At 38.1% G+C, this 21,570-nt stretch overlaps 1 protein-coding gene across 1 annotated transcript in view; it reads left to right on the top strand.

Moving 5' to 3' along the window:
• CDKL5 (cyclin-dependent kinase-like 5) overlaps positions 1 to 21,570 on the top strand; it is a 150,553-nt gene that overhangs the window by 50,434 nt on the left and 78,549 nt on the right. The window contains exon 3 of the mRNA XM_006893829.1: positions 13,678 to 13,723. Within this exon, the coding sequence (XP_006893891.1) occupies positions 13,678 to 13,723 (46 nt within the window). The remainder of the gene's footprint in view (positions 1 to 13,677; positions 13,724 to 21,570) is intronic.

Here is a 21,570-nt window from a genome sequence, read left to right as displayed (position 1 = left end):
TATAATGGAATATGCAGAGAGCTGGAATTGAAGAATAAAAAGGAAAGAAATCGCTCTGCATTTCTCAAGCTGAGAGAACTGAAAAACAAATGTAAACCTCATGCCATAATATTGAATGATCCTATGGGCAATATATTGAATAATGCAGAAAACATCATGTTGATAGAGGGAATACAAAAAATCATTGTACTGGAAAGAATTGATTGACACTGAAAAATTTCAGGAAGTCCCATATGAACAGGAACCAATGGTAATGAAGGAGGAAGCAGATGCTGCATTGAAGGCATTGGCAGAAAATAAGGCTCCAGGAATTGATTGGGATACCAATCGACTTGTCACAGTTAACAGATGTAGCCTTGGGTGTGCTCAGCAGGCTATGCCAGGAAATTTGGAAGACAGCTGTCTGGTCAATGGATTGGAAGAGATCCATATTTGTTCCCATTCCCAAAAAAAGATGATCCAAATGAATATCATTAATATTAATGAATATCATCTCCAAATAATAACTTAAACCAAAGCATGTATCCCCAAGTACCAATCAGTCTGCACAGTGGCACTTTCTATTTTGGAGCCTTTTGAGCCTGCTAAAATTGTAACCCAGCCTGTCAGTATATGAGAGCAGTGAGAGACTCAAGACGTTTGCATTTAAGATGTGGATGGAAATACCTAAAATATATTATCTAGCAAATTATATTCCTTGCAATTTGGAATGTTAGAGAACTTAACCTTTGGAATGTTCAATGCATGAGTTTCCAGCTGTTGAGTAGACTCTGAATTATGGCGACACTATGTATATCACAGTAAAACTATACTCTGTCTAGCCTTCAGTAGCTGTTTTCTTCCGAAGATTTTACGAGCCCTTTCTTCCAACATCCACCTCTTTTGTTAATAGCCAATCATATTAACCAGTTGTACCACCCAACAACTTCAAATCTATGAAGAGTAGAATCAAATCAAATAAATTACTTTTAAAATTCTGTTCGGTAATGCATGCTGGATATTTTAAATTATAGAGCAAAACATCTAAAGCAATGACTCCTTCTATTTCTTTATACAGTGTATGATCAACTTAAAGAATTCACTGTTCCAGAGCATAATTAAATCAAGTTATGTAATTGCATTTTAAAATAACTTAGTAAATTTTATGAGTTAATGCCAACTAGTTGCATTGCCAAAATCTTAACATAAAGGACAATTAATACTAAGAATAAACCAATGACTTGGAAGCTTTAGACATCAGTTACAGGCTGGAGCTTATGGTTACACATCTCTCTATACAGTATAGTTAGTAACTGAGACATAGGGTTATTTGATGGGGTGGAGAGCTTGAGAATAGTGGGATACAGATACTCCACATAGTTTTTTACTTGTTACTATTCTTAAATTTTCTTTTTCATTCTCTTCCTGATTTTTTTTTCAGCCAAGGAAATTTATTCTGAGAAATGTTAAGAAATAGCTTGATATAGCCTTTTCACTTATGGAGATAGCAACACAATTCAGGGACTGCATCTCATAATGTCTCTCCCCCTCCAAAGGAATATAATTCCAATTTAGAGATAGAATTAAGGATGAGGTCTTAAATTACTATTAATGTATTATTTATATACTTCTTAGCTTATTGTTTGAAACATCAGCCTTTTTAATTACCTGATTGCTTAAGCAAAGTATGACACTGAAACAAGTAGCCAGTTTTGCCTATCTTGTTAACTGCAGCTGGTGACATTCTGTCACAGACGTTGTGGGGGCAATGGTGTGCATTTATGAATAAATTATATTTAAAACAGAAAGTCTTCAAAGTTATTTTTCATACATTTTCCTCCTTTTTCTACACCTATTTTATGTACAGAAATCTCAGCATAGCATAATATGAAGCGTAAAATTGGTTTAAAATATTCTCCCTCTCCATTAAATACCAATAAAGATATTTAAAGTAAAAAACCAAAAAACTATTAGCAGTCTATAAATTAAGAAACTAAACTCCAAAGATTATTGACAAAGACTAGGGGAGAATTTGTCTCATCAGGAGGGGTGTGGATTGACAAGCAAGGTCTTGAACTTCATTCTATTTACTCTACTTTCTGAGTTGCAATACGGTAAAATATCCCTAAGACAGTAGGAAACCATGTGGACTGTCTGTGTGTGGACTAGAAAACAGGCGACTATCTCCCTGTGGTAAATGTCCTCTGGCCCTACTCGACGTGGAGTTCTCTCTCCTCTGCCTAGCAGATAGCTGTTTTGTCAAATCTTTCATTTTGCAACTAAAAGCCCCTTAATATGTCAAGAAGCAAGAAGTAACTAGGAAATGGAAAAATTTGTTGCATTCCAGAATTCTTGGTCACTCAGGGAACCAAATGGCAAACAGAGTAGTGTATAGGGTATGCTGCAGGAGAATGGGGCCTCAGCGCACTAGGGCTGACTGCAAATGGCATGGATCCGCCGTTGGTTCAGGGAACCCTAGCTGGGTGATCCAGGCTTGCACCAGCCAACGTCAATATGAAGGTTTCCTAGGTTTGTAACTTGGGTTTGTGTGTGTCAGTCTTCTCTTTCACGTTGTAGTACCTGAAGCGTCCAATTCACTTTTTTGATGCCACATCTAGTAGATCTCTTTCCATTTTAGCAAGGATGGATTGAAAAGAAGAAGGATAGAGGATTCTGAAACAACACGTAATCCTGAAAATTATTTCTGTAACAAGAAGATAAAGTTAGGATATCTGTTTAATTCCCAGAAGAAAGAACAGGAAGATAGGATCTCTGTAGAGGGAATAAGGAAAAACACTCCCCTCCATGACCTCCCCCAAATTCTGCTGAGGTAAGGAAAGAATGCAAAGAAACCTAAAATGGAGGAAATAGTAAAGAACACAGTTGTTAGAACCCATTTGAATCATTGGGTGATTGATTGAAGAATCTTCTATTCTAGGCTTTGATGATTCAGTAGTGAAAAAAAACACGTAAAGCAATTATGAAAGATCCAACCTAGAAGTTACAGGACTTTTAGTCGAAAATAGGGGAAAAAAAATAGAAATAGAAACAACACTTAAGGTTGGTAGGAGAAAACTCAATTCCATCAAATTGCAGATAATAATGGCTCAACACACACACAGGCATAATATCTTCTGTTATTAATATGTTGTATTGTATTCTTTGCTAAATGACGATATTTATAGAACGGCTTCAGGCCTTTTGTTCATAGTGTCACTAGGAGTTGTGCTTCACTTGACCGCAGTCAACAGCAACAACATTCCTGTGGTACATTTACTTGATTTGATGAATTAATATGAAAACATTTTTGTTATTAAAGGCTAATATTGTTATGTGGGGAGTTCTGGTGCCTTAATGGTAAGAAGCTGCCGTGTCAACCCAAAGGCACATGGTTCCAATCCTCTAGCTACTCTATGAGAGGATAGACAGTCTTTTTTTTTTAATCAATTTCAATGAAAGTCTACAGAGTCCTAGGCTTTCCAGTCACACAGCCACGCTTCTCTCCCTGACCACCCCCTCCCCCCAACTCACTCCTCTCCCTGAAAAGAAAAACTCTTTCATGGTTATGCAATCTTTCTCCCCAGGTCCACCCCACTATACAGGCCCCACTCTGGACCTCTGTAATGACCATAATACCCATTCATATATCTCTTTTAAACAGTTCTCTCCCTCATCTGTTTCAATGCAATATACATCATTCCTCCCCTCCTTTTCTGTTTTCCCTCAACCCTGATGTCAGTCCCTCTTCACAACAGTGGCCCTATGCAATATTTCTCCTTTTGTGACTGAGATATTTCTTTCACTCAGCATAATGTCCTCCAGGGTCATCCATTTTGCATATTTCATTAGTTCCTTGTTTTTCGTTGCTACATAGTATACCACTGTGTGAATATACCACAGTTTCTCTATCCATTCGTTTGTTGATGGGCACTGGGGGTGTTTCCAGGTCCCAGCTATTGCAAACAAAGCCGCAATAAACATGGGTATGCATATATCTACTTGGGTGCCATTTATGGTCTCTTTAGGGTATATTCCCAGTAGTGGAACTGCTGGGTCAAATGGTATCTCTATTTGCAACTTTTTGAGAAAGTGTCATACAGCCTTCCAGAGTGATTGCACCATTTTACTCTCCCACCAACAGTGAATAAGGGTTCCAGTTTCTCCACAACCTGGCCAGCATATGATGTTAGCTGTTCTGTTAAATTTTGCTTTTCTTACTGGGGTGAGATGATATCTTATAGTTGTTTTGATTTGCATCTCTCTTAGAGCTAGGGATTATGGACATTTCTTTATGTGCTTGTTGGCCATCTGAATGTCTTCTTTGGTGAAGTGTCTGTTCATATCCTGTGTCCATTTTTCAATTGAGTTATTTACATTTATCTTGTTGTGGTGCTTGAGTATTTTGTAAATTCTAGATATAAGTCCCTTTTCAGACATGTCATTACCAAATATTTTTTTTCCAATCTGTGGCTTTCTTTTTTACCCTGTTGGAGAAGTTTTTGGATGTGCATAGGGAGGATGGACAGTCTTCTTTCATGTGATTTACTGTTTAAGGGTCAGCTATGAGTCAGATCCTACTTTATGGTACATAACAACAATACCAACCATACTGATAATGGTAATTTTTAAATGATATATTTTTGGATATCCATTTGACAGTGTATTAAAACATTAATTGTTTAAGCCCATTTTCCCCCAACTATATCCCTTACAGAGTTTACTCTACGGAAGGAAAGACGCAGAAGTTGAAGGATGTTCATTGCTAGACTTGGTGTTTAAAAAAGATAATACTTAATGACTGATCAAAGTGCTGCTTATGTAAAATATAAAGTAAGATAAAGCAGCACAAGACACAATGTACAATATCATTCTATTTGAGAAGATTTTACTAGAAGAGAAAATATTAGCAAAGGTTGTAGGAATAATTTTTATTTACTTTATAATTTTTATGACCTTTTTATATTCTTTCTATTTCCTTGTATATTTATTTTTTACCCTCTTTATATTTCTTGCAATATATATTATTTTTATAGACAATAAAGTGAAATACTAAAGTCTACCATTTTATATTTTGCTTTCAGTTGGGTGTGTTTTCCAGCAAACATTGGATTGCTTTTACTTGGAATTATTGTTAGGTAGAAAATGTCATCTATTTTGGCTTCATTCTTTTTTTTCCCAACGTTAAAATATTTATTTTATATATTTTATTTTTATCTCCAGAAAGTACCTGGTATATCAGGTACTGCATATTGGAGAGGAGAATATTGAATCTATTAAAATGCTCTGCTTTCTATTTGCTCTTGATTGCTTAATGGCTAAACTAGTTGGTTTCTTAGGCTCCAGCCATCACCATGCTCTGAAATCTTACAATTTGCATTTTCCCCCCTCAGTATATATTTTAACTACAAACTCTGAAGTTTATCCCCAACGAATCTCAGTGATTACAATGGTGAAGGGCTTTTCTACTGACCAAAGAGCTGGTAATTCAGCCTCTCCCAATAGTCCTCCAAGAACTCTTCCCATAAAGACTATAGCTTAAGAGCCTTTATACAGATGTTCTAATCAACACAGAGTTGCTATTAAAGAAGGGGGGCTTAACAAACATAACAGCAATAACTATTTTATCCAAATATATATCTGGTCACTGAGCCTCTTGACCTGTTCTAATAACCTTTGAGCAAATGGGGTCATCTCTCTGATAGCCTGGAAGAATAAGGGCTAATGGCCAGGAGAACAAAGAACATTCTCCTCACTTATCTCAATATCAGTTCTCTACTACTGTCCTCATTCTGGAGCTTTGACAGCTACTCTATAGTGTGTTTCACTGTTAACCAAAAGGTCACTCGGTCTCCAGTGTTTTGAACCCACTAGCGACTATTTGTGAGAAAGATGAGAAGTCTCTTCTTCTGGTATATGGAGGGTCACCATGAGTCAGAACCAACTCAGTGGCAGTGAGTTTTTACAATAATATTGCAAGAAAGGTGTGGCAGTCTATTTCCATAAAGAGTATGGCCTTGGAAACGCTATCAGGCAATTCTGCTCTGTCCCATAGAGTTACTTTGAGTTGGAATCAGCTTGGTTGTATTGGCTTCATTCTTGAAGTCAATAAAGTGTATGGAATGTGTGTGAAGGTATATATGTAATAATAATAATAGTAATTATTATTATTACTTCATTTTCTTTAAATGCCTTTTAGTCAGTTGTTTTATGCAGAAAATTCTATTTATAAGACATCAAAACCAGGGGGAGAGGGAACTGATTTCTTAAAAATAATTTAAGTGTGCCAGCAATGTATTTGTAGTCATGTCAGTGGCCATTTTTAACCTAAGCATTGTTTTTTTGTTATGTGCCATCTAATGGGAACTGACTCATAACTGCCCCTCCAGCTGGTTTTCAGAGGCAGTAAATCATGAGAGGAGATTGCTCATCCTTCTCTCATGGAGCAGTGGGTGGACTCGAATTATGTGCCTTTGGTTTGATCGTACAAATCCTTACCTCTAGGTCACCAGAGCGCCCTAAACTAAGCAATATCTTAATAAAATTGGAAAAAGTGTTAACATTTAGGATTCCATTTAAAAAAAAATGTTACATCTGGCTCTTTCAGTTAAAGTTTAAGAGGAAACAGTGCATGAAAACATTTTCACTTGGGATATGAGCAGTGTTCCTCTAGCCCTGAACTTCTCATGCTCTCCTTTCCACGTGCTTCCAGTAGAATGAGGGAAGTTTCTGGAGTGCTAGCATGCTCACTAAAACTGTTTGAAAAGAAACTGTCTTTAAAAATAGTAGCAATTCCTTAAACAAGACTAGTCTATCTCAAAGAGTTCCCCGTAAACTTGGATAACCCCTCAAATCCTTTGGAAATTTCAGTGTTCTTTCTCGAGGAAGGAGCTTTACTGTAAAACAGTTATATCCTCAGAAATACCTTTTTAAGTCTTTAAGAGTCTTTTTAAGTCAGAAGACCTGCTAATAAGCAAGTAAGTGTCAATAAGTCAAAAGTTGGCTATACCTTACAATTCTGCTTCTTTTTTGCTTTAACTTTTTTGGTGGTTGAAGTAAAAGTTTACAGAGAAAATTATTATTCCATTTAACCATTCATACATATTTTGTTTTATGACATTGCTTACAGTCCCCACATTTTATCGTTATGCTTCTCCCATCTCAGTCTATGTGGTTCTTGTTTCCATTCCTCCCTCCATCTTCTATTGTCTTATATGCTGAGTTTCATCCTTAGGAAAAATGTTGCCCTTGTAATACTGTGTGGTTGATTGTTCAAAAGTTGATTGTACTTCCCCAGTGTTATTGTTCACCTCACAGTTCTATCCATTTTTCCATAAAAAAAGCTCTCTTCAAAGAGGCCAACCAGATCGGTCTCAGTTCCTTCTGCAAAGCACCCAGTGACTGCACTCTGAAAGCACAGGTCTGTTTTGAAGTCCTGAGCAATTTCTCGCACCAGATGCTGGAAGGGAAGTTTTTGGATCAGGAGTTCAGTGGACTTCTGATAACTCCTGATTTCAGGGAGTACCATAGTACCAGGCCTATAGCAATGTGGCTTCCTCACCCTGCCAGTAGAGGGCGCACTCTTGGGAGCAGCTTTTGTCCCCAGCTTCTTCCTGGGTGCTTTCCCATTGGTTGATTTACGAATGGAAACCTAGGGGGCAGAAATCAGGGATTGGTAGTTTTTCCGTTTTCCTTTGTGTGTGAATTTCTAATATAAATGTGGGGATATAAAGCATTACTGCAAGTCAGAAAAGAATGTTTCCATGAACAAGTTTCAGCAATTCAACTTTATAACAATTATAAATAAACCTTTTAAATTTTTCTGGACAATGCCAGCATTTGGATTTTTTTTAAACAAGTAAATTTCTTACTGATGACAACTAAATAGTGTTTGCAGCATTTTTATCATACAGTAGACCCATCCATTCACTATACTTTTATGAGTTGTCCTACATGCAAGTACATGTTTTTAATGTTGTCTGACTTCTGTGCTGTTCTGTAAGTTTGCTATTAAAATACATTAAACTCCCATCCTCACCCTTCTGCTCCCAACCCTCACCTCCGTGTATCCCCAACATGTTTTTCCAAATAAAAATTTTTTTAAAAAGTAAAAATTTTTTTTAAGAAAAGTGAATTTACCAACCTGAGGACTTAGGTGCATCTAACCTTTGCTGTAGTATTTATAGTGGCCCTATATTCATTCAAAAACTGAAAAATAAATAAACTCAAAGAAGATTAAAAAATACATTAAACTATAAAAAAATACAGTTCCCTTAAAAAGTATCTTTCTACTCATTAGCCTGTGTTGTTGTTAATGTCCTAGCAAGTCACTGACAATTCATAGGGACCCTGTGCACAGTAGCTCTGAACCTTGTCCTATCCTGAGCCAGTCTCACTCTCTCTGACACACTCAACCCCATTACCTCAGTTACTAAGTCAATCCATCTCCTCCAGGGTCTTCCTGTCTTGTGCTGTCCCTCCACCTTTCCAAGCTTGACATCCTTCTCCAAGGACTAGCACCTTTTGGCAACATGTCCAAAGTAAGTCAGATGGAGCTTCAAATTCCTTGCCTCCAAGGAGCTACTTGGTTTCATCCTCTCTAGAACAAACCATTTTATTTTCTTGGCAGCTCATGGTATGTTCCGTATTCTTCTCTAGCACCACAACTCAAAGACATTGATCTTTCTATTGTCATCCTTAGTTATTGTTCAGCTCTCTGATGCATAGCAAGTAATTGCAAATACCATGGCCTAGATCAGGTGCACGTTAGTCTCTAGACCGGCATAATTGTTTCTCAGTACTCTGGACAGGTCTGTGACAACAGCTTTCCCCAGTGCAGTTTGTCTTTTGATTTTCTGACTGCTGCTGCTAAGAATGTTGATTGTGGAGCCAATTAAGCTGTAATTGTTAACAACCTCAATCTCTTCTCCATCTATCACAATACTGCCAGTTGGCCCTGTGGTAAGAATCTTTGTCTTCTTGAAGTTAGCCATTCATATAGTCCTTTTCTTTCTGCAGCAAACTCTTCAGGCCCTCCTCAGTTTTGACAGACAAGGTTGTATCATCTAGATAATGCAGGTTCTTCATCAGTCTTCCAATTCTGATTCCCTATTCCTCATCATAAAGTCCAGCCTCCCGAATAATCTGTTCTGAGTATAGATTGAAAAGCTATGGAATCCGTTATAACTGCACCTATTCATCATTGTATTGGAAGTCTTAGTGAAAGCAGTAAGATAAGAGAAGGAAATAAAAAAAATTTTAAAAAGAGAGAAGGAAATAAGAAGTATCCAAATTGGCAAAGAGGAGGTAAAATTATATGCAGATGATAATATACTTAGAAAACCAAAGACTCACTGAGAAAACTACTGGACATAGTTGACCAATTCAGCAAAGTAGCAGGATGACATCCTTTGGTCATGTTGAAAGAAGAGACCAGTCCTTGGAGAAAGACATCATGCTTGGGAGGGTGGAGGGTAGGCGCAGGAGGGGAAGGCCGTCTGGGAGATGGATTGATTCGGTAACTGGGGCACTTGGGATGAGTGTGTCGGAGACAGTGAGATTGGTACAGGACAGTGCAGAGTTTAGAGCTGTTGTACATAGGGTCGCTATGAGTCGCAAGCGACTTGACAGCACATAACAACAACAACAACAGCAGGATACAAGATCAACATATAAAAAAACAATTGAAACCTTTCTTCACTGCTGGTGGGAATGTAAAATGGTGTAACCATTATGGAAGGCAGTCTGGCACTTTCTCAAAAAGATGGAAATAGAAATACCACTTGACTCAGCAGTTACACTATTGGGAATTTAAAGAAACCAGAGCCTCCACCCAAACAGATATGTGCTTACCCATGTTTATTGCTGCATTATTCACAATAGCAGAGATGGAGGCAACACAACTGCCTATTAACAAATGAATGGATAGAAAAACTATGGTATATTCACACAATACAGTATGATGCAACACTAATTTTTTTATGTTTTTTTACATAGAACTCATAAACTTTACACAACACGTGTGACCTTGGAGGACATTATGTTGAGTGAAATATCTCAGTCACTAAAGGACAAATACTCATAACACCACTGTTATAAAACAGGACTGATATGAGGGTTGGGGGGAAACTAGGAAAAGAGGGGATAGATAATGAACACTGTGTTTTAACAAATGAAGAAAAGAACCATTTAAAAGTAATATATGATTAGGTATATGTATTATATCTGTATGAGAACAGTCCACAATCAGAATAAGAGGTGCATTGGAAAGTGGACTAGAGGAGGGAGGAAATTGCACAACAATGAATAATTAAAAAAAAAAAGAAAGTGAATTGAGGGAGAGGGAAGGGAGGAAAATGTGTAACAATAAATGCATGAAAAATCCAACCTCTCTGTAAAATCACAGAATTGTTAAAAATCACAATTTAAAAAAGAAAGTAAAAGATAAGGAGACAGGATGCATCCTTGGCACACTCCTTTTCTGACTTTAAACCATGCAGTTTTGTTCTCTTCTGATGGCTGCTTTGTGGTTCAAGTATTAGGTTTCACATGAGCACATTCTGGTGTTCTGGGATTCTCATTCTTTTCAACGTTAACCACAATTTGTTGTGATCCCCACAGTCAAATGCTTTTGCATAGTCAATGAAACATAGACATTCTTCTGGTACTCTGTGCTTTCAGCCAAGATCCATCTGACATTGGCTTTGATTTCCCTATTGCCACAGCCTCTTCTAAACCCATCTTGTATTTCTGGTAGTTCTCTGTTGATGATTTTTAGACAGTCATCAGGAGGATTTTGCATGCGTGTTATATTAGTGACATTGTTCAATAATTTCTGCATTGTGTTGCATCATCTTATTTTGGAATGGAAATAAATATGGATCTCTTCCAGTTAGCCAAGTAGTTGTCCTCCAGATCTCTTGGCATAACCTGGTGAGCATATCCAGAGCAGCATCTGTTTGTTGAAATATGTCAGTTGGTATTCCATCAATTCCTGGGATCTTGCTTTTTGCCAATTTCTTCAGAGCAACTTGAGCTTCCTCTTTCACCATTGCCTCTTGATCATATGCTATTTCATGAAATTCTTCTGTGTCATCCAGTTTTGCGACTATGTGTACTCCTTCCATCTACTTTTGATGTTTCCTGGATCATTAACTATTCTACTCATAGCAGCCTTTTAAGTATTGCTACTCAAAGCTTGAATTTGTTCTTTAGTTCCTTTAACTTAAGGCATTCATCTCCTTTTATTTTCTGACTCTAGAACATTTAATTTTAATACTTTGCTTTGTCTGCCTGAGCTGCCTTTGGAAATCTTCTGTTCCTATCCTTCATGTCCTAGTTTCTTTCCTTTGCTTTGGCTTCTGGGCACTCTACTGGAATATTCAGATTATCTTCTGACATCCTTCTTGGTCTTTTCTTCCTCTTCTGTCTTTGTAATGATCTGTTGCATTCTTCTTGGATGACACAGGCTAGATTGCAAAGAGGACTGAGGGAGGGGAGGTAATTGTGTAATAAAGAATGAATTTTTTTATTTATTTTTTTTTTCAAAAAAGTGAACTTGTTGAGGGGGAGAGGAGGAGAACAGTGAATCAATGAAAATCCAACTTTTCTGTTAACTTTCATTAAAATCGCAATTAAAATTAAAAAAATGTTTTAAAATGTATTATAGGCTAAAAAAAATAGATTAAAAATGGAGTGGCATCCACTTCCACAGTAGCTTGCCTCAGGAAACCCTATGAACCTGGAGAAAGGACAAAAGTTATACAGGAGGTGTCCAGCCAGGGCTTTCGTTCGTAGGGTCACTATAAGTGGCCTGCGACTTGACACCACCACCAGCGCAGCAGCAGAGAGAGAGCAAGAGCAAGAAAGAGAGAGCGGGAGCAAGCACGCGCACTTGGCCTAGCGGACAGAAAGCCATGCTCCCAAGCCAAAGGCAGGTGACTCAACTCCGCAGCCCTCAGGCCTGCCTTTACTTGTTTTTGGTGAAACTTTCTTCTAGGTCATGTAACCCTGGTATGTCCACTTGCCGTACAGAGGTAATTCGTGGTTGCTGTGAAGCCAAACACTGTGACACTGATGAGTCAAATGCGAGAATGGTTACCCATGGTGGACAGTGTTTGGTGAAGCTCCCCGAATAAAACAAGCTTGGAAGTAGGAGTGGCATCCACTTCCACAGTAGCTTGCCTCTGGAATCCCTATGAACCTGGAGAAAGGACGAAAGTTATACAGGAGCTGTCCAGGACTTTTGTTCAAAGGGTCGCTATGAGTTGCCTGCGACTCGATGGCACTTAACAACAACAATAACATGGAAGCTGTTGTTTTCTTCCCTATATTAATAAGCAGTTATGAAACTGATATCCAGACACAGGGTTTATCTTTTAGCATAGTGATTAAAATATTTTTGCCTTCATGAGTCCCTTGCTTTTGAAAAGGATGTAGAAGAAAACGTTATGTTTTAATAAATTGATGATTTGTGCCCAGTTGGTTATTGCCTGTTCTTATGTCTATTAAGTCTTTGTTTTGATGCAAGGACAGTGTTTTATTAAAAGATTTACTCCTACAGATCTGAAAGAATATCCACTTAAAGTAAACAAGTGCAGGCCTGAGTCATTTAGAAGCCTTTCTTTATGACATGTTAGCTTTGAAGAGTTTATATTAATTATAGTACCAACAGTTTTATTCCTTTTCTATTTGTGCCACACATGAGTTATTTAGCCTAGTGATTTCCACTGCAATCAAGTCAATTCTGACTTATAATGGTCCTTCATCAAGTTTCTGAGGCTGTAAGTCTTTGTGGGAGGGGATTATCCATCTTAACCTCTGCAGGGCATCTGGCTGGTAGATTCTGAGTAACAGCACCGCCCCCCCCCATACACCCTTAGGACTGTAATACATAATATACTATGCTTTTAGAGCTTTTTTACCCCAGTGGTGGTGGTTGGTGTTAAGTGCAGTCAAATTGACCGTGACTCATAGTGACCCAGTGAACAATGGATCTGAATCCTGCCCTGTACTGTGTCATCCTCACCATCTGGAGCCCACCATTACAGTAGCTGTGTCAATCCATTTTATTTAGTGTCTTCCTCTCGTTTGTTGACCCTCCCATCTTTCGAGGCATGATGTTCTTTTCCAGGGACTGGCCCCTCCTAGCAACATGCCCGAATTATGAGTTGGAGTTTCACTATCCTTGTCTCCAAGGAGCCCCCTGGTACTTAATTCTTGGCATTTCCATTTCCTTTCTAGCCCTCATTTTTCAGCTCCTCAAGTGCAAAATAAAAGAGGTGTAGTTGAAAGTAGGGTTCTCCTCCTAATTTCTATTATGTTCTGAAGTGATAAAAGAAGTGGTACTTGGTATTTGGTGACAAGATGTTTATGAGACTTTGGCTTCAAATTGGCCATCAATAGAAACTAGGAATTGGAGAGAACAACTGGATATGGTTGTTAGGAAAAGAGAAGTGAATGGAGACAACTTGGAAGATGCATTTTGGTACCAGCAACTGCCAAGTATTATTGTAATTGTAGAGGCTTTTTCTCTGGTTAGGTGCCGAATCAGAATGTATCCTTGCATTTCAGATGACATCACATATGAAGGTCTTCCTCTGGGTTCCTGTTACTCTCTCCCAGAATACTTTCCTGAGTAATTGGGAATCTCAATTAGAAAAACTTTAGAAAATGACTTTTTTCTCTCTCTTTTCTTTTCAGGAAACACATGAAATTGTGGCAATCAAGAAATTCAAGGACAGTGAAGGTATAAATATATATTGCCTTTCTTCCTGAACTATAGATTTGTTAATAGAATGTGAAAGATGTGAGATCTAACTGATTAGACCCTACCTTTTCCTGAAAGTTTATAGTTTTTGCAGGTAGACATAGTTTATTAATTATCACACTTGGGTTTAAATCTTTAGCTGCTCTTAAGTGATCTTTTCAAATCTCATAATAGAAAATCCATATTGTAGTTTAAGGCACAGTCAACATTGAAACTCATGCTTCAAACGCATGCTATCTAAACTGTAAACATTATTAAAATAAGACAACTGATTTGAAGTAAATTCTTCTGTGGATTTGGACAAATAGTGAGTTTCATATGGTTTCTGTGATCTTTACTTCCTAACCAAAGTTGTAAATACAAAGATGAGTACTATGCAGATAGTATTGAGGGTATGATTTTATACTAGAAATAACTCCTTTGGGGAGAATAAGGCTTGTCAAGAAGAAATAGTATACTTGGAGGCCTTAGTCAAACATCCAGTCAGACAGTTTCAAATGGAGTGTTACATTTACCCTGTGCTGGGCAAGAAAGTTTAAGATAAAGCATGTCTGTAATTTACCATTTAGAGAAAACCAAATGGAAAAACAGACCATGGAGACTACATAGCCTTTAAGAAGCCCTCTTGGAAGCATTTTTCAAACTTCTTTTTGTTTTTAAATTTTTCATTTATTTATTTATTTTAATTTCAATGAACATCTACAGAGATTTTGGAATTCCATTCATTCATTGTTGCACTTTTCTCCCCGCCCACCCCACCCCCGTTCACTCCTCTGCTTGAAAAGCAAAGGAAAGATTCCTTCACTGGTACACAATCCCCCTAAACTTCTTTTAAACCAAGAATTCAGTAGAAATCTGTTTCATACCCTAACCCAGTATCTACATGCAAAATGTACGAGATGTAACTGAAGTAAAAGTCACAAAACTACTTGATTTTACTAATGCAAGATTCTGTTTTCTGTTCTCTATTTGGTTTTCATATAAATGCTCATTGTGCACTGACTTCGACATTAATGAGTCACAGCCCACCATTTGGAATGCAGTGCTCTAAAGGTAACAAACACTAGCTTAGCATCAACCTTCTTGACTAATTAGAAGCATGAAAATAGCAGTCATGGCCTCCCTATAGCAGCACACATTTACAAAGAACGATTAGGTCATCAGCTCCTGTATGTGTGCAGTTACATCACCTTCACCTCACAGACTTCGCAAACATTAAGTAGCAAAAAAGGATGTCAGATCTTGATGTGGCTCAACTCCGATGTGCTGTTTTTGTGGAGCACATGCATATCAGCTGGACGCTTTTAGCAACCATTGTCTGAGCAGCCTTAAAGAGAAGCCAATAGAAAAAGTCTTTTAGCTTGTTCTGGGGTGGGATGAGGGGGAGGGAAGAAGGGAGATGGCTTCAATTGATGTACCTGTGGTCTCACAGGAAGCAGTAGCCCCAGGTCAGTCCATTTTGAGAGCATTAGAAGTGAGCTCTTTGAGCAGTGGGTTTGGACTGACCACAGGTGGCCAAGGGACAAATGATGCTCTACTAAAAAGAGTGGTTGCAACAGGATTTCAAAGCACATCCTTCACATACATGTAAAGGACTCCTGGCTGTGCATTCGTCCTGGAAAGTGCATCATCAAGCGTCAGTTACCACCAAAAATAATCGTTGTCGTCACTTTAAAAAAAAAGTAGTGCAAATCTAGGCCACATAAACCTTAGCATTCTCCTCCTTTAAAAAAAAAAAAACAAAAACAACAAACTTCTATCATATCCTTCCTTTGTATAAACACGAGCCATGATCTCTATTCATTGTATACCAAGTCTTAACTTCAAATGTATTATGCATTTTTTTACTTGCTTTATGAAGGCCTCAAGGAACCCTAGTAGCAGAGTGGTTAAACATTTGACTGCTAACCAGAATATTGGCCACTAGAAGCCATAGGCCTCTCGCTGAGAGAGTGATGTGACAGTCTGCATTTATAGATATCTACAACCTTGGAAACCCTGGCCAGTTCTGCTCTGTACCACAGCATTACTAGGAGTCGAAATTGACTTGATGACAGTGGGTTTTGAATCTTTCAGAGTGGCCACTAATTCCATTGCATCATCATTATTTAGTTAGTCCTGAGCATGACAGGAGCTAAAAAGAAAAAAAAAATCAAGATTGGATACTTTTCAAGAATTGAGGGCCTGCTGGAGTAGAAAGCAGTCAAGCATAGTATTTAGGTAGTTATGCCGCAACAGAAATTGTTTCTAGCTGGAGCATTAGCGATACTAGACATTACAGGAAACAGGTGATCTCACTTACTCCATTGAGCTTATTCCATCAGCCCTGCCTTCATTTTGACCAAATCTGTTTTGCATCACTATCTTACCACAAGGGTCTTGAGCATGACAGATACTGTGAAGATGATGCAGGATAGGGCAAGATTCAGATCTGTTGTTCATAGGGTCGTTTTGAGTCATAGTCAACTTGATGGCACCCAATAACAACATACCTTATAGGCACACAACCTTATCACCTATCTTGGAGATTTACACCTTTACATTACAAGTGAATCGGTGCCAACTCATAGTGATCCTGTAAGACAGAGTAGAACTGCACCATAGGGGAAACAGACTGCTACATCTTTCTCTCCTGTTGCAGACCAAGGGTAAAGTATTTTTATAATTCTTGATCATGGGACAAATAACCAGGAATGAGATAGAGCAGAGAGCATGAAAAAACGGTGGGCCAGCAGTTCTCGTCTGAAGACCCCCTATTCCGGCTTCCCTGTATTTTTATTTGAACTTACAAAGTAAATCACAAAGAGAATTCAATGCAAATGAAGCCAAGCTCTTTCTATTGAAAACCTTCCTCCTTTCTCAGGAGGGAGGGGTCAGCAAACACAATGCAAGAATCCCAGTAAACCCTTAAGGATTGCCTTTGTGCCTCAGGGTGAATTCTAGCTTGAACTGCGCCTCCCCCACATCTTGAGATAACTAACATTCAGTTTATTATAAGTATTTAGTATTGGCTTCCCCTACTCTCTCTCAGAGCTATTGGTGTGTTTTAACCATTGACTTCTTCATTATCAGCTAAGAATTTAACTACTATACCACTAGGCCACCTGATAGACCTTTGTAGATACTCTTAAACATAACTTTTAGAGGAACATTTCCAACACATTTCTACCTTATAATCTGAGGACATACCTATGTATTCATGTGCCTTGTCATTCTAATGCTATTGTAGTTACAATTCCTTATGGTTTTCTGTTCTCTTTGTGACATCTAATATTTGCCTTTTGGTTTTTACCCTCTTCCCCCTAGAATAGTACCTTGCTTAATACAAAGAAAAAGAATGTGTGTTAAGAACAACCCTTTTGGCAGGTGACATGTACATAAATGATGTTGGTTTTTAAGTGCCATCAAATCAAGTACTACTCATAGTAACCCTATGAACAAAAGATCTGAACCCTGTTCTATAACTATCATTGTTTCTCTAATGTTCAAAGACTTTCCAATGGCCTTTCTTTTGTTTAAGAAGTGGATGGCAATCTGGCTTCCAAGTCTGTCATAATCTGGTAGCTCTACCAAACCCTGTCCACCATGGGTAATCATTACGGCATTTGACACACCAGTGGTACAGCATTCAATATCACAGCAACCCTAAGCCACCTCAGTACAGCAAACTGATACATCAGTGCTTACCAGTTAGAACAATGTTTTTCCCAGACACAAAAATGTTCACTCAAATTCCATAGAAAGCATTTCATTCTGAGTCATCTTTTAATCATATTTTTAGTCAGGCCAATCAACAGAGTTTCATGTAAATAGTGTCCTTATTTTCATGTAACTCTCATTAACCCCTTTAATTTGTTAGTTGGTGAAATTTTTCTTTTGATATATGCTAGTCCTCTCAGAAGTCCAATTTTTAAAAATCTTTGTGAGTATAATGAAGTAATCCTGTAAAACCATTGTTAAACTGAAACAAGAGCTGAACTGGGCCTGACTCATATTCAGGTATTTACTTTCTAATGATTAACAAAGAATGTTTTGTGAGAGTATATGTTACCTTTTATTTTAAAAGACTATGACAATGTATATGCATATTAAATTCTTATGTATCCACAAGTTTGTATAAGACATGTTTGAAACTGTATTTTTAAGATGGAAATCCCTATTTTGTTCAAGAAGTCTTCATTCTCTCAGGATAATAAATATTTTAAATGGGAATGAAAAGTACATAGTAAATAAAAGGTCAGATTGGAACTTTAAACTAGGAGAAATTTTTCTTAGAGCCCAGACAGTTTAACTTATAATAGTAGCCATGTGCTATTTCTTAGAAGAAACAATCAAGTGTTATCTTTTGGGAAGGGGGACAGTCTTTACAGGGAAATTGTAAGTTAAGCCATGAATGACTTGCCCGATTAAAAATGAAAAGTCATTAGAAATATATGGGGAAAATATGCAAAGACTTGATATTTGCTTCTTCTCTTTTTCTATTTCCATCTTTCTGCTTGGGAGCATCAACCTTCATTCTTGTCAGCTTTATTATTCCCTTGTTGTTAGTTGATAGAATTCTCTCAGATCTTTTATCAGGATCTTTGCCTATGATTCTTACAGGGTGAGGATCAAAGCTCATGTTACAAAGGAGGAATGTTTGCGTGAAGACAAATCTTTATCTGAGATTCCCGTATTAGTTTTACTTGTTATGATAGTTTGTACTTCCTCACACATCATCTGGATTCTCAGATAATGAATTTTTAATTAAACCCAGAATGATGGAATTATCAATTTATCTATTAATGTAAATTCCCACAGAAAAATCATTCCCTAATAAACACCTTTCCAACAAGAAATTAATATTGAATTAGTTTTGGTCAGTGTTTAGATTTTCTAAAATGAGAAAAAGATCACTTACTGGAGATTATTTAGTTAAAAGGCACTTTTGAGACTATATTTAACTATACATTGAACCTAATTTCCCTACCCTTCCTATCAATCCAGTCTTAATAATTGCCTCATCAGTTCTCTTTCTTTTTCTTTCTTAATCTCTGGCATGCACACAAGTGTCTATGTCCTCAATTTATGAAATAGTCTGAGGACACTAATTTAGACCAGATAGCTTTGGACTGGAAAGTGGTAAAAGTATTCTCTGTTCACTCTTTACTTTAGGAGAGCTTGTGGTCAGGAATTTCTTTTTGGCACATTTGAAACTGTTCTGTGGCCACATCCTTTGCTTCTTTCCAGACCTTCCCTGAATGTACAAATGATGGGGTGTAGGGAGAGTCTCCTTTGCTTGCCCTTGTGCCTTAATCAAAGCAAGGATCCACACTCTCAGGATGTAGCAACCCACCTTTAAAATAGGGTGTAGGTTGTATCTCTGCTTTTATAGCAAATAAAAATGTTTGCATTTCCAGCTGTTGCTTATATCTTTACAGATAAATTTCTTTTTTTGGAATGGACACATTTATTCTTCTTAATTGTTAGAAAATGTTTAAATGACTATCTGTTCTTTTTTCCAATTTATTTCATCCTTTTGTTTACCCAGACACTAGGAAACTCTATTCCAGTCTCTGGGTCAGGGCACTCTGGGTTCTTAGTTGTTGACTGGTATAGAACAAAAGTTCACAACCTTTTAGACTTTAAGTTCAAGTACCTGGCTTTTCTCAAAGGCAGTTAAGTGACAAAATCTTCAATCCTCAGCCAGATGGAAAAGTTAACCAAGGTACTCTGTGCTTGAACATTCTGTCTAGTCATGATTTCACCACACTTACTTTGAAAGTCCAAAATAGATCTCCCTGAAGCTTTGGTAATTCTTCTGGGATTTGGCAAACATTTTAGATTTTACCTTTGTCCCACCTTTCACCATTTAGTAAATTTCGGTTTTGCTTCTACTTGGCCTCTATCAGAGGAGCTTTCAGGCGTCTTGTCTATTTTTGGTATCTTTGACAAAAGCGCTATCATTCAGATCCCCCTCCCCACCTTCTAGGCCATATGCATTTCTCTCCTGTTGATATTACTGATTGAATCAGGGCAGCCACACTCAAACAGGTGCCCCTATGGTTTCATACAGGAATAATATACTTGTCTAAGTATACCTGTCTGTGTAAAGGATCTTTTTGGGGTTTTGAGGAGGTTTTTTTTAGCCGCTTTGACTACACAGGAATATAAGGTTTATGCTTTCATAAAGTAGGTTACAGCTATTCCGGAATTTCTTTTCCAAGCCCACTGTTCTTTAAAAATAGTGTCTGCTCATCTTTAGGTTTTCTCTTTTAATCATTTACTTACCTTTGAATTCCTTTTCCTCCATGTTCTTTTTCTTGCTTCTTAAAGTACTTTTTTTCACTTAGTCAATCACCCTCCTTGATTTTCAGGTATGGTAACTAGCCAGCCTTACTGGAAAACCATAGAAGTAGGTCAGTTCTGTTTTTCTATTTGTTTACTTAAAGTCTTTTTTTTCTCCTCTACAATTTAGTTATCACTACGTAGGTGATCGACATATCTATGTACATACATATGCACACAAGCATGTGTGTAGATACACAGAAAACTTTGTCACAGTTGCTGCCTGCATCAAGCCACACACTCTCAGCACTACCCAGGTGATGAGGTAGATCAACATGCATGTGAGCAGGTTTTGTATCAAATTACAGGTACTTCGAGCTCGATCCATCAGAATCATCTAGGATAGCCCGACTTGTTTTATGCTTGAGGAATGCAAGACTCCAGGCTACACAAACCTCAAACCCATAGCTGGCTGTCCAGTGGGCATCTGGGGCTGCACCTTACACGGAGGAGATTGCCCATCCTTCTTTCTTGGAGCAGCTGGTTTATCGACACTGCCAGGGTTAGCAACACAGCTCCCTCTAGACTAAACTGCAGTGCCTGCCAGTGAGTTCTTCCCCATTGCACTGTGCTGCTTTGCAGAAAACCAGAACAGCAGTTTTGAAAAAGCTGTTATCAAGTTAAATCCATCTTATTGACTCCCAATAGGACAGAGTAGAGCTGCCCAGTGGGGTCCCTAAGGCTGTAATTTTCACAGGAAAATGACACATCTTTTCTCTTCTGGAACCAGGTGGGTTTGAATCAATAAGGATTTGGTTAGCAGCCAGGCATTTATCCACTGGGCCATGAGAGCGCCTTCCGTTAAACAGTTGTTGTTATATACCTTTGAGTAGTCACAACCAACCCATAACTGACCCTCCAGCAGCTTTTCAGAGGCAGTAAGTCAATTGCAAAGGAGATTACCCATCTTTTTCTTGCCAAGCATGTGGTTGATTTTAACCTTACACCTTTAGGTTGGCAGTACAACTCCTTAGCACTAAGCCACCAGGACCACTCCTGCTCAGTTAAGTGGTAGCAGAGTCTAACCCTGAGCCTAAGCATTCAGGCTCACTTGCTAAGGCTCACTTCACTAAGTCCTGCATCTGTGTCCAGTATTCTAAGTAGACCATAAGATATAGCGTCACCCCTGCTATATTCGTTTTTAGAGTTAGGTGTACTTTCCAGACTTGGCGTCTTCCTTTTAGGGTGTTGTTGCTAGGGGGCATCATAGTGACCATGACTAATAGTGACCCTAAGAACAACAGATCTGGACCTTGCTCTGTCCCACACCTTCTTCACCATCTCTCATATGCGCAAGCCTTTTATTAGAGTCATTGTGTCAGTCCATCTTGTTGAGGGTCTTCCTTCTCCCTGTGACCCTCCACCATTCATAGAATGATGAACTTTTCCAAGAACTAGTTCAGATGTTGCCCTGGACGTGCTCACCAAGTTGTGCCAAGAAATCTGGAGAACAACCACTTGGCCAACTGACTGGAAGAGATCTATATTTGTTCCCATTC

This window comes from Elephantulus edwardii, unplaced genomic scaffold (genome assembly GCF_000299155.1).
Source record: "Elephantulus edwardii isolate Elephantulus edwardi_28Jun2011 unplaced genomic scaffold, EleEdw1.0 scaffold00131, whole genome shotgun sequence".
NCBI classification, from domain to species: domain Eukaryota; kingdom Metazoa; phylum Chordata; class Mammalia; order Macroscelidea; family Macroscelididae; genus Elephantulus; species Elephantulus edwardii.
This window is presented reverse-complemented; position numbering and strand designations above follow the sequence as displayed.